Source organism: Amblyraja radiata, chromosome 10 (genome assembly GCF_010909765.2).
Source record: "Amblyraja radiata isolate CabotCenter1 chromosome 10, sAmbRad1.1.pri, whole genome shotgun sequence".
In the NCBI taxonomy this organism is placed as follows: Eukaryota; Metazoa; Chordata; class Chondrichthyes; order Rajiformes; family Rajidae; genus Amblyraja; species Amblyraja radiata.
The window spans coordinates 42750665-42764692 of NC_045965.1; the positions used below are offsets into that span (position 1 = coordinate 42750665).

Below are 14028 nucleotides of genomic sequence, written 5' to 3' on the forward strand. Positions count from 1 at the left end.
CTCCACTCTTCCCCATCGCGCCCTCAGCAGCTGTACAGGCCTACCTCAGTCTATCAAACCTCTCCCAGAAAATGTCTGGGGAATGCTGCAACAACAGAATGGCACTACATGATATCAGCAGATTGCAGTCTCTGTGTGTTTTGCCGGTGGGATGGTGGTTCCTTATGCATGATTTCCCAGCTGATAGCCAGATTTATTTTGCAGAAGCAGGAACATCTTAAAACTCAAAAAGGATTACAAATGCTGATAAAACCAACTTTAGATTTCAGATTTTCATCCTGCCCTAAACATTATATAGGCATGAATTATTTGTTAATCCTCTCATCTGGATTTATTTTGTACATGATCGTTTATTTGAATTAAGAAGACAAATTCTCTACAGTTACCCAATTTGAAGAAACAATAATATTGACTTCACTTTAAATTTATTTTTCATTTGAAACTAACTTTTTCTCAGGATATGTATTTTTTACTATTATTAAAGCAACCAAAGAGAATGTTGCTACCACAGTCAGCACTGTTCGAAGTGCTCTAAACCAATTTGGATAACCTGGGAGTAAGTTTAAGTCATAATGTAACGCTATACCAAGACCCATGATAACCAAAATAGCTGCCTCTGTGAGATTGTCATGAAAGAGTAGGGCTATCCAGGCAAGTAAAGAAGGAACCAAACTGTTTCCCAGATTCAGCCAGTCAGGTTTTGCAGGGCTGTTTTCTGGAATTGAAAATCCCCACCGTACCCCTCCAAGAAAAGAGAGTATTGATGCTCCATATGCTATTTGGGCAAAAGCTACTTCAGGGAAATATGTTTCCGTAATGGCCATGATCAGAGGAGCCGAGACAAAAGGAATTAATCCACCACAACCAAGATAGAGGGCAGCTTTGGGACTGTTCTTCAGTTCTTTAAAGTCATATCTTATCAAGTCTAATTCACGTTTCTCTGGTTCCTGTACTTTCTTCATCTTGGATGCTTGAGAGGACACATGAAAAGAGCTCATCTGAATTCGGGAAGTTGCTGATCTTTCGAGGCACTTAATGTTTTGGTGCAAGGGAATTCTTTGCATATAAGGCATTAATAAATGATGGGTAGTGATTTTTCTCGATTCATTTGGAAACCATGATGTCAATTTCTCAATCTGGAATACACAGCAAAAATAATTATTAAAATTAATACATGTTATTCTGTTTGGCTGCAAAACATGAATCCAAAATTCATGATGAACTTTAAAAACAAATCTCAATCGTCCTCAAACTAGGTTTGCAGAAAAAAACATTGTTTTCTGAATTAAATATAGAACACATTTTTCAGAATTAAAAACTATAAATAATCAGTTTCACACATGGAATTGTTCAATACTGTTTCTGCGGACGACTGAAAGTTCAACGGACTGAATTAACAAATTTATCGACTTTTGGTTCGGTTTGCTGGGTAATTATTAAATAACAAAAATCATTAATCAAATATACAAGCACTAGAAGTGTTTCCATACACATCAAAACTGTACCATTGGAAGCTAAAGGAAGAACTAAAATAGACTGTTTCATGTTTCCCCACAATTGGTCACGTACAGCTTGAACTCATGCAAGTTCCCAAGGTTACACCTTTCATCTGGGGGGGGGGGGGGGGGGGGGGGGGGAGCGAGTGGCGCCATGGTAGAGTTGCTGCCCTACAGCGCCAAATGTGCAGGTTTGTAGAATAATTGGCTTCTGTAAATTGCCCCTAATGTGTAGGATGCAAAACTGGAATAGCATAGAACTAGTGTAAGGGTGGTTGTTGGTTGGTGCGGACTCGGTGGGCTGCAGTGCCTGTTTCCATGCTGTATCTCCAAATGAAAGTGAATGGAATTGAAGGCACAGTGGCGCAGTGGTAGAGTTGCTGCCTTACACCACTAGAGACCCGTGTTCGACCCTGACTACAGGTGCTGTCCAAACAGAGTTTGTATATTCTCCCTGTATATGTTTCCACGCTCCAAAGATGTAAAGATTTGCAGGTTAATTGGCTTTGGTAAAAAATTGTAAATTGTCCCTAGTGTGTAGGATAGCGCTAGTGTACTGGGTGATCACTGTTAGCACGGACTTGGTGGGACGAAGGGCCTGTTTTTATGCTGTATCTCATTGTGACCATAAGTTGCTCATTGTGAAAACATGTTCAGCAAGGTGAATGAATGTGTTAATGGAGAGGAACTGGTCGTCCTCTGTTCAAGGAAGAAGCTGATTTCCATTATATATTTCTTGTATGTGATGGAGGTTTTGAGGAATAAAACATCCAGGGCAAAGATGAAGCAGATGGACTAGCAAAAGGATGGAGCTCAAATAGGTATCATGGGTGTAAGTGGGAAGGGACACGACTCGGGGAAAAAAATTATTTGAGTCCAGGTCGGAAGAAATAGGTTTCATTACAGGGTGCGTGCAAGCTGAAACAATATATTTGTCTGCACAGCTCTGGCTAAGCATCTGCAATATTTCCACGAATAGTAGTTCTACTCAATGATCAAAAATCTGTAGCCTCCTTTTTGCTCTGGTATTTTATTTAAATCAATAATGTTTAATGTTTTATGTATCATTCCTAACTGTCACTGTATGTCGTTGTCACTTGCAGGCAGAGCACCAAGGCAAATTCCTTGTATGTGAATACTTGGCCAATAAACTTATTCATTCATTCATTCATTCATTTTCTCTCTTAACTAACCACCTCATCATTTGGCTATTTCCCCACCGCTCTGACCCACTTTTCATAGCTTTTACAATTTTTTTAGTTCTCGCAGACGAACTGAGCCTATCAACCAGGTGGTTTCAACAAGTTTATCTTCATGGCACCCCTGACTCTCAACCCCATCAGTGGTCTGAAGAAGGGTTTCGGCCCGAAACGTCGCCTATTTCCTTCGCTCCATAGATGCTGCTGCACCCGCTAAGTTTCCCCAGCAATTTTGTGTCCCATCAGTGATAGTCTGTTTGCCTAATCTATGCCTCCACAATTCTCTCTGCAACTTAAAGCTAATTGGCTTTCTCACTTTCCCGTTCTGACAAAGGGTTTATGACCTGTAACTGTTTCTTTCTCCACAGATGTTGCCCGAGTATTTTCCCTTAGGAAGAAACCTATGCCATATGTTTTCATTTCCTAGTCCAGGGGGAAGATGCTACTTCAATTGCTAAATTAATCCTGAACAACAATCACAGGTCCTAATCTTCAAATATTTTATTCCTTAATCAGCCAAATGCTGTGCACACTCTGAAGATGATAGTGAATTTCATCATTGATGCCTGCTTTCATTGAGAGATGACCCACAAGATATGGGAAGCGATTCTGATTTTGCAGCCCTTCGCTGGTCAGAGAGCAGTTTGTGTTTACCAACCGGGAGCAGGTTGGTAAAGATCCTTACAGATGTCAAATCCATCTTCGCCTGCCTCAGTGAAGAGGTTGACAATAACATGGTGCTTGGCCTCTGAGCATGCGCAAATGGAAGATTGTCCACATGCTGCACTTAGTCAAATAGCTTCCTGTTAGCTCTGCAGTTAACTTCATTCAGGTGGCGACGAGGTACAGTACTGCAGCAAGTAAGATTTTTAAAATGGACACTATTTTAAAAATGGCTGGGTGATAACACAACCTTGTTTGACACTGGTCTACGTTGAGATTCCCTCCGCTGTAGACCCACTGGTAACAACCATGTCATACATACCATCATGAAGCAAAATTAAGATTTAAATTAATTTCTGTGGGCAGCCAAAACGAAGCCATTCCAAATGATGGAGTAAAAGGCTTTATTAAGATCTAAATAATCAATATATAGTAATTTGTGTCATTCCCTCTATATCTCTTGTATTTCTAATGCAGTGAGGATCATATTCATGTGCCTCTGGATGGACAGAATCCATAACTATTTATGGAGCACATCTCATAATGCATGGAAATTTACTATTGATCATGAGATGATAATCATATAGAAACTTGTTCTAACTGTCTTCCTTCCCTAGCCCAGGGGTCAGTCATCCCCAATTACTGAAGCAGTTCTGATCAGCAATCTTCATCAGACCAGACATAGAACCAGAGTACCCCATGGGCTTTCTGACTGTTCCACACTAGGCTGTTCATTTGCAACTGAACAAATGAATCAGCATTGATTACATAGTTCTCTGCTGCTCCAGACAATCTAAATCTTGGAATCAGCTTCCATAATTAAATTACTGGTGGTCTGCACTTAATCACACCTAAAGCCGTAGAATTTCTTCCAATCTATGGACATAAACTTCTGTTAAGCAAGATTTTCATTGTCCTATCTGGGACACATGACAATAAATTCTCTTGACTTGACTTGTCTGTGATAGAACTAACATTACAATGGTGAAGTATGCTCTTCAGCTACCATTTAAAAACTTTGCATCCTGATTATTTCAACTGGACCTACACTTAGATACATAGACAATAGGTGCAGGAGTAGGCCATTCGGCCCTTCGAGCCAGCACCGCCATTCAATGTGATCATGGCTGATCATCCACAATCAGTGTCTCGTTCCTGCCTTCTCCCCATACCCCTTGATTCCACTAGCCCTAAGAGCTCTATCCAACTCTTTTGAATGCATCCAGTGTATCGGCCTCCACTGCCTTCTGAGGCAGAGAATTCCACAAATTCACAACTCCCTTATTCTTAAACTGTGGCCCCTGGTTCTGGACTCCCCCAACATCGGGAACATGGTTCCTTCATCTAACGTGTCCAATCCCTTAATAATTTTATATTTTTATAAGAACCCCTCTCATCCTTCTAAATTCCAGTGAATACAAGCCCAATCATTCCATTGTTTCATCATATGACAGTCCTGCCATCCCAGGAATTAACCTTGTGAACCTACGCTGCACTCCCTGAATAGAAAACATGTCCTTCCTCAAATTAGGAGATCAAAACTGTAAAGGAGTTAAGTCTGACACACTGTAACTTTACTGAGTCTTTAATAAAGGCACATGTCAAACACGTCCCAGTACTGACTGCATCTAGTCTTCAGGCGTACTGGAACCAAGGGAGGAGCAAGGGGAAGATATCACAGTTATACTGAGATGACTGGGCGTGGTTAGTGGTATTGAGGTAGCTACATTATAGGTTGCATGCATAAACCATCTACAAAAACTGCACGCAATATTCTAGGTGTGGTCTCACCAGGGTCATGTGGAACTTCAGAAGGACTTCTTTGCTCCTATACTCTACTCCTCTCATTATTGGCTTTCTTTACTGCCTGTTCTAAAATGCTTGCAATACTTTTTTTCTGTTTTTATTTCAACATAACTCTGTAATCAGTTTCATACCTATTGCTAAAATATTATATAAAGAATTGCATCCATTGTAGATGGGAACTCTGCAGCTCTTTCTCTAAATGCCTGTTAAACCAAAGGTTCCCATCACCTTTAGTTTTGAAACTCCCTTCTACCTTTTACCAATCTAGATTAAGTAGTTTGTTACATTAAAAAATATCGTGTTGATTTCTTTGTTGTCTAGAGACAAGAAATACTTTTCTTCAGGAAGCAAGAGAGCAAATCATAATCTAAAACTCTGACAAATCATACTTATATGCTGTGTTACTGCTAAGTTTTATCCCATCTGCTTTATTTTGAAATTGACTATTTCCCAGTATATGTTTATTCTGCAACTTAAAGGTTCTGCAGTTTCAGTTTGGTTGATTTGTTAATATCTTTTTAATTCAATTTTTCGCACATTTATGAGAATATTATACCTGTATTCTGCTGCATTGTCATTGAAAAAGTTGCATATTTTAACATAACTCTGAAATCCAATCTGTGTTGTGCTGACAGTTCTGCTCTTGAAACTTTTTAACACTTACTTTCTTGGTTGTTTGGAAACATCTCTGCATCAAAGAAACAAACATGTTGAGTCCTGGACACCTGCAGAAATGAAATGAAATCTTAATGTGTCTCTCCAATTAGACAATAGACAATGGGTGCAGTAGGCCTTTTGGCCATTCAATATAATCATGGCTGATCATCCACAATCAGTACCCCGTTCCTACCTTCTCGCCGACTCCGCTATCTTTAAGAGCTCACTATAACTCTCTCTTGAAATCATCCAGAGAATTGGCCTCCACTGCCTTCTGAGGCAGAGAATTCCCACAGATTCTGGATCTGGTTCTGGATTCCTCTAACATCAGGAACATGTTTCCTGTCCCTAGTTTAAAGATTATTATTCTATAGATGAAAGAATTAAGATTTTTATAAATTGATATTGACAATTTCATAATCATTGATAATAAGCTTCAACTTACTTAACTTTTATCGTTCTAAACGCTTTGATTTTGGATACATATTCCCATTACTGATTATCAAAGAGGAAGCAGATCCTCTATTGCTGTTTAATTATAATATTTAATTAGTTTCCTTTGGTCAAATGGCCCAATCCTGTTCATGTTTTTTTTTTTGTTCTTACATTGGAATCAGTAACTTTTTGTTTCTATTTCACATTTTGTGCTCATGACTGTATTTTGGGTGCAGGGATGGAATTTCTCTTGTATTGAATTCATCATGTGGGAAAAATCACAACCAATGATTACAAATATAGCTGCAAGCCATAACTCAACAAAATTATTATATTTAAAAGTAAACAGTCATAGAATTACAGAGCATAAATATAGGCTCTTCATCCCTACTCATCCATGCCGACCAAGTTGTCTCAGTGACCTAGTGCCAATTGCCTGCATTTGGCCCATATCCCTCTTAACTGAGATGCAGTCGAGAATGCATCTCAGTGCTGGGCACTTCTTTACTATCTGCTTCGGCTGCCTGGACCTTATCAAATCACGATCTGGCCAGAAAATCAGGGGTTTCAGTTGGATGGCTAGGAATTTAATCCAAGTATTAAATATTTTAGAACATGTACTCCCACTGAGTTCAAACAGAGTCGCAAGAAACAACATCGACAGCCCAAGGCGCAGCTTCATCATTTCATTCTTTTTGCTGAGTTTTGGTCTGGGTCCAAACTTCTTTGGCGTTCATTTAAATTATCTTGGTACTTTAGTACTGATTACTTTTTCTTCCCTTCCCAATATCGCATTTTCTTTGCTTTATGCTTCACATGCTCGCATAGGTTGGCTGTCTTCCTTTGAAGAAAGCCCTGTCAATCTTTTCACATTTTTGTCGGTCTTGATATTGCTACAAAAAAAGCTTTTTAACTGAAGCATTCTTCAGTTTTAGTTTCAATTCTTCTACCTTTCCTTCCAACTTTGTCTGTCAGTTTGTTTTTGTCATTCTGTTTTTGGATGCATCCCGTGCAATAAGAGTTCTCTTGACAGCTGCATTTGTACACATAAGCATGATCTACAGCAGGGGTGGGGAACCTTTTCATGTTGGAATGCCGCATTAAGTTAGCTGTAATCTAACAAGGCCGCATCCAAGAAGCTTCAATTAGATATTCTTCAAAATGTACAATATTTTGTAAAAATCTAACTACTATGCAGCAACTGTGGAGGGAATTGGACAGTGGACATTTTGGATCAGGATCTTTATTCGGATTCATGGAGTAGAGTAGTGAGAGCTGGTAGGAGAGGTGAGGAGAAGGGGCAGATCAAGAACTAGCAAATGATAAGTGGATCCAGATTACAATTGGTTGATTTGCAGCAGTAGCCATTCCACCCCTTGTGCCTACATGGACTGTGTCAAGCCACTTTAGAATGCTATACACTCAGCAGGTCAGGAAGCCTTTGTGGAAGATGAAACACAGTTAACATTTCAGACCAAAAAACTGAATATTAAGATGAAGCAAGGTTTTGGCTTTCTGCTTCATGGGAGGTTTGTAACCTTCCCGAGCTCACCTTACAACATCTGTATTATGGCCCAGCTGTTAATAGGTAACTGAATCATCCTATCACAACCAGAGAGCAGTGCTGAACTACTATGTACCTCATTGGTGACCCTTGGACTATCCTTGATCGAACTTTGCTGGCTATACATTGCACAAAACGTTATTCCCTTATCTATCTTAACTGTAAATGGCTCAACTGTAATCATGTTTTGTCTTTCTGCTGACTGATTAGCATACAAAAGCTTTTTACTGTATCTCGGTACACAAGACAATAAACTAAACTAAATGTGTACCACACCAGTCAAACTCCCCATCTATCACTCTCTCAGTATTTTGTCTTTTTTTTCAGCTAATAAAATACAGCGATACAATCAAGCCAAACACAAATATAATAGGTAGAGTAAAAGAACAAAGGAAAAGTTTGCCTGATCATGTTCTATATCCCTCCATTCCCTGACTGTTCACTGTCTGTCAAAGCACCATGAATCGTCTCATCTGGTGAGTGCAACTGATCTCATCAGTGTGGCCGAGATTGATCTTTCCCAGGGCATAATGCATTATTTCAATGGGTGTTACAAATCGCTCTCTGGGCATACTCTATGGATGTGTTAGATCATAAGTGATAGAAATAGAATTAGGCCAATTGGCCCATCAAGTCTACTCTGCCATTCAATCATGGCTGATCTATCTTTCCCTGCTAACCCCATTCTCCTGCCTTCTTCCTATAACCTCTGACAACTGTACTAATCAAGAATCTATCTCCGCCTTAAATATATCCACTGACTTGGCCTCCACCGCCTTCTGTAGCAAATAATTCCACAGATTCACCACCCCGTGAGTAAATAAATTCCTCATCTCCTTCCTAAAATAACGTCCTTTAATTCTGAGGTTTTGACCTCTAGTCCTAGACTCCCACTAGTGGAATCGTCCATTCTATCCAAGTTTTCCAGAGCTATCCCAAACCAGGGACTGTGCTCACCCAGTGAGGATGACTGTTTTTCCTGTGGCCACAAATGCGCTCGCCCAGTGAGCGTAACTGATCTCCCGGGTCACCCAGTGCCTGTAATGGTTCCCTCCTTGGTCATGAGTATCACTGGCCCTTCATTGGGCGTGAACCTTTATCACCGGGTTGGTGTCAGGGATCATTCCATGATCGTGAACGAGACGAACGTAAAACACAAATCCTTACCTCCGCCGATAAAAAAGCCACTTTCAATTTGCCAAAGAACAAAAGAATATTGCATACACTATTAAAACTCCATCCCCCCCCACACACACACACATGTGGAACTCAGAGCAACCTTGGAAGCAACACATTCACCGATGCATACTGCCGCCCGGGTAAACGCACCGGCCGGGAACATCAGAATCAGAGATCGGTTCCGGGCATGGCATTGAGCTGTTGAATTTGCAAGAAATTGTTCAGAAATTGAATTATTGGTAATTTGAATTCTCTTCCCTCGTGATAAATTTAGTTGTGAGCCACAAAGGAAAAACAAAGATTCCTGGGCAGTGATTAGGTTGAGCAGCAGGAGCATTGATAATTTGGGAGATTTGCGTCTTCTGTTTTACTTTGAGCTTTTTTGTTCTCTCATAAATGGACTCAAGATTCTCAATGCCACCTTGAATGTTACTTCTATATTTTAAACTGTCGAGCAAGCCATCCTTGATGCCTAAGAAAACGTTATTTTTCTGGACATTGCTGTAAGATGTTTTTTTCATTTTGTTATGTCCTGTTTTAGATTGTCTGTGAAGCAGATACTTAACCAAGAAGCCTCCAAAGAAGTGTCTTTGATTATTGTTGATGAGTGCATGAAGCTGTTTGAATAGTACTCGAATGGAACCGAACTTCCTTCAACTAATCAACTTGGAAAAAAAAATTGAAAACAAGAAAAGCATATGAACAATTTGCTTCATTATACTTTATAAAAATATGGATTTTGTTTTCCCACACCAATTTCCACAAAATTTGAGATGGTTCATTCACTCTTTCCACATGTTGTAAGTAGCAGTAAACAGGGATCTCCAAAGTGATTGCATTGGAACCAGGTTACATTTCAGATCAAACCAGGGAAAATATTTCCTATTAACTTGACTGCATGTTAATATGAAAAGCCCATCTTATAAGAGGCACCGCACTTTCATAACCTTAACATAATAATCGTAACTTATAACCGTTTCCCGACAACAAATAAACAGAGGGAGCACGACAACATCGAGAAATGCCGATCCCTAATGCATTGGTAGTTTAAAAAAAATATTATTTTGTTTTGCCTTCTCCTTTCAGGTGAGAAAGGCAAGTCACAACTGGGGGGGAGTGGGGCAATTGCACTCAAAGATGATTGCAATCAAAGATCTTATAGCGGAGCTTCGCTATAAGATCTTTGATTACAATACTCTTGCACGGGAGGCCACCTCCCTTCCTTCAGAGTTCCAATCGCTTGTGACGCCGGAGGGCCAAACGGAGCACGTGACCCTGCTGCGAATGCTCCCTTCCTTCCTTCCGCCCCCCCCCCCCCCCCCCCGTACGCGTGCACGAAGAGCGTCTGAGGGGAGAACGAGCGCAGGCACGAGCACGCGGAGCGTCTGTGGGGAGAACGAGCGCAGGCACGAGCACGCGGAGCGTCTGTGGGGAGAACGAGCGCAGGCACGAGCACGCGGAGCGTCTGAGGGGAGAACGAGCGCAGGCACGAGCACGCGGAGCGTCTGTGGGGAGAACGAGCGCAGGCACGAGCACGCAGAGCGTCTGTGGGGAGAACGAGCGCAAGCACGAGCACGCAGAGCGTCTGTGGGGAGAACGAGTGCGAGCAGCGAAGGGGGGCGGGGGAGAGAGGAAAAAAAACTGCAGCGCAGAGCTGTGGGCAGCAGCAGCAGCGAGAGAGAGAGAGAGAGAGAGAGTGGATAGCAGTAGGAGTCGATGATTATAAACCAAAAAAAAACAAACACCTCGAAAATACCTTGGTTAGGGAGACGGAGAAAAGACAAAAGCTCCAGGCCCTGAAGTAAGGGACCGACGCTGACCCATTGCCTCCTTCCCCGTGTAGGTAGGCAGCCAATGTTATTACCCTGCAGCTGCTTTGTCGCCATTTTGGCCCAGTGTTTGTTGTTATTATCATCGTGGGCTTCACCAGCCGCCTTACGCCGTCCTCTGCCTTTTATTGTCGTTGCATTTTATAACCAAATGTGCACTTAATGTTATATGTTTCTCCATTGTGCCGTGCAACCTGTGCTAAATGTAACGGAAGGTTTCTCCAGCGTCAGTTTATTCGTGTTTGTGACATTTGTTTTGTGGCCTAAACTTCCACCTTATATTTGTTAGTCCACAGTTCCTATTTGTGCACCGCAAAGTGGATTGTTGGAAATCTACTTTTGAATAATGTTTTCTTTTGACGTGGGGTATGGTAGCAGCTTGTCTATTAGGACTGAGCTAGAATTATTACTGTGGAAGTTGGAACCTTTTGATTTGGGTTTCTTTTGCTCATAAACATGACCCCCTCCCCCTCCCCCCCCGCAAATTATATGTTCAATACGGTCCTGTTTATTCCCGTCTGTGGACTTTGCCAGAAATGGCAGCCGTAGATGGCTATGTGGGATATTATCTCTCCCCTCGCGTGAAGGATCCTAAACCATTTACATTTTTAGGTCATATATTTAATTTAATATTTATATGATGGTATGATAATTCATTTCCATTGCAGTCCCTTGCATTTGTTTACATCGACTTCTAATTATATTCACAACTCTTAAATTCTTTATGGAAGTTTTATTCTACTTTTATCTACTTTTATCATTGACATGTTAATTTCAGTGGAACCCCAAAACTGTAATAATTTCAAAATGTAATTTGTGTTTTTTACCTATTTGGATTAATGAGAGTTGTAGATAGCAAGCTTACAAAATTGTACACTTTAAATGTGACTAGAATAGTCTTTTGGAATGTTGACCTATTTATTACCTCAGCATCACAATAAAATTGTGGAGAAAGCTCCCAATATTTATTTATGCATAGGCAACACATTATACTTAAAACTATCTTGGTAGTTTGTTTCATTAAGATGCATTTTAACCTTGCATAATAATTAATGGACCAAAACATTAATGGAGTATTTTTTTCCGTTTTAGCCACATTGTCAGGAGTGAAGATTTTATTAATTCCCTTGTTAGTATGCAGTACTATTATTAATCATCTGTTTCTAACTGTTCTATCTTCTACCTGTTGCCATGAATTTGGATCAAGTATTGTGAGAGAATCCCAATGTATTCTTTGTCTAGTAGCGATCGGGATATAGCAATATTATCTTGAAGCAGATTAGTTGCTGTTTTTTTTTGTCAGATCCTTCTCGGGTGTATATGGCTATATACTGTGATTATATACCTTTGGCGAGGTTTCTAATTACCAGAGAACCACCAACCCTGGAGAGTGAAAGCAAAAGGGAATGGCTGAGAGATAATTCCAGAATGCAAGGTTCATATTTTGATCAAAAGCTTGTTCCATCCATGTTGAAATTGACATGATAGAAAAATACTGATTCTCAATCGGGTGGATGATTATATATTACCATATGAACATAAATACTGTCATTTGGCCCTTGAAATTTATGGCAAATTAGATCAAAGTCATTTCCACAATTCCTAGTTATCTATTCTTTCCCATGTCCATTAACTGCCCCTGTTTCTCTCATCGGGCACATGTGTAAGGATAACTTGCAGTCACCAATTACCCAAACAATCAGCAAATCGGGGGGCTATGGAGGAAACGGGAGTATTTGGGCAAAATTTATCTGATCCAAAGAGAATGCGCCAGACAGTACCCACGGTCAGAATCACGCCATGTTGTTGGAGATGCAAGAGGTGACCAATTTTGCATGGGATAGATCCATACAGTAATTTGTAAATGACCATTTTGATTTGCTAGCCAAGACACCATTGGAAGATTGCAGCAGTTAAAATGACAGAGAATGAAAGTGGGGTCTAGTGTGAGAATGGCAGTTTGGAATAAGTTATCATATTTACTACAATGTTGAAGGTTGGTTTATGTTTTGAAAATAAATCATAGGTAGGTGGATTTTAGTACATTGTGGTTATTTTTGAAGTAGGTGGCATTTGCAATTTAATGCAAAGTTTGCTAGAGTGTTTAAATTATTTATAATATATACACACACATGTATATACATATATGTGTATACACACACACACACACACACACACACACACACACGTGTGTAATGTGTGTGAGATTTATATATATATTTGAAATTCTTAAGGGATTGGATCGGTTAGATGCAAGAAAGATTTTCCCGATGTTGGGGGAGTCCAGAACCAGGGGTCACAGTTTAAGAATAAGGGGTAGGCTGTTTAGGACAGATGAGGAAAAACTTTTTCACCCAGAGAGTTGGAAATCTGTGGAATTCTCTGCCACAGAAGGCAGTGGAGGACAATTCACTGGCTGTTTTCAAGAGAGAGTTAGATATAGCTCTTGGGGCTAACGTAATCTAGGGATATGGGGAGAAAGCAGGGACGGGATACTGTTTTTGCAATGTCAGCCATGATATATTGAATGGATCGAGGGGCCGAATGGCCCACTTATGCATCTATTTTCTATGTTTCTATTATAGGTTGATGTAACGTTAAGAAATATTTGGACAGGTACATGGATAGGAAAGGTTTGGAGGGATGTGGGTCAAACACAGATAGGTCGGACTAGTGTAGATGGTGCAGTTTGGTCGACATGGGAAAGTTGGTCCGAAGAGCCTGTTTCCCTGCTGTATTACTATTTAATTACAGTCACTTTGAGCAGAGGAAATTTTGGTGACAATAAAAATGGTGACTTTGGTGAGCTCAGACGCATGTCACTTGATTTGCATCCCATCTATTATTGTAGAAATAAGGAACTGCAGGTGCTGGTTGATAAAAAATATATATACAAAGTGCTGGAGTAACTCATCAGATCAGACAGCATCTCTGAAGAACATGGCTGGGTGAAAGATCCTGACCCAAAACTTAACCTATCCATATTCTCCAGAGATGCCGCCTGACTCGCTGAGTTACTCCAGCACTTTTTGTCTTTTTTTTTCTCCTATCATTTACCTCCACCTTGAGCATACTCAACTGCTGATCATCCACAGTCCTTTGTTGTAGAGAATTTCAGTCAAAAAATTTCTCATCAGGATTTAAATAGTATATGATCTTGACCGTACCCCTGATCTCTTGAATCTTTTCCGTGTTTTCAA

General features: G+C 40.3%; 2 protein-coding genes across 11 annotated transcripts in view; one reads left to right on the forward strand and one right to left on the reverse strand.

Annotated features, from left to right (window-relative positions):
• Positions 1-305: 305 nt before the first annotated feature.
• Positions 306-9143, reverse strand: tmem69 (transmembrane protein 69). 2 transcript variants are annotated; one of them, XM_033028669.1, is made up of 3 exons: positions 8988-9143; positions 5829-5889; positions 306-1136 (listed from the first exon to the last, which is right to left on the reverse strand). In XM_033028669.1, exons 2-3 carry the CDS (start codon positions 5871-5873, stop codon positions 426-428), a joined length of 756 nt encoding a protein of 251 aa, XP_032884560.1. In that variant the 5' UTR covers positions 5874-5889; positions 8988-9143; the 3' UTR covers positions 306-425. The 2 variants fall into 2 exon arrangements, with proteins under 2 accessions (XP_032884560.1, XP_032884561.1); XM_033028670.1 differs by lacking the exon at positions 8988-9143 and having other exon boundaries at positions 5721-5831.
• Positions 9144-10584: 1441 nt separating this feature from the next.
• gpbp1l1 (GC-rich promoter binding protein 1 like 1) overlaps positions 10585-14028 on the forward strand; it is a 54297-nt gene continuing 50853 nt past the window's right edge. For 5 of the 9 annotated variants that reach the window (XM_033028673.1, XM_033028679.1, XM_033028677.1 and 2 more), the window contains exon 1: positions 10606-10842. The gene's annotated coding sequence lies outside the window, so the exon portion shown is untranslated. Of the gene's footprint in view, positions 10843-14028 lie in introns of all 9 variants that reach the window. The other 4 variants (XM_033028678.1, XM_033028676.1, XM_033028674.1 and 1 more) reach the window with 4 other exon arrangements.

Excerpts from the sequence above, each read along its gene's own strand:
- tmem69 (XM_033028669.1), bottom strand. The coding sequence starts at position 5,873 with ATGTTTGTTTCTTTGATGCAGAGATGTTTCCAAACAACCAAGAAA. Across the intron at positions 1,137-5,828 it reads GTTTCCAAACAACCAAGAAA|ATTGAGAAATTGACATCATG; the intron begins GTAAGTGTTAAA and ends TGTGTATTCCAG.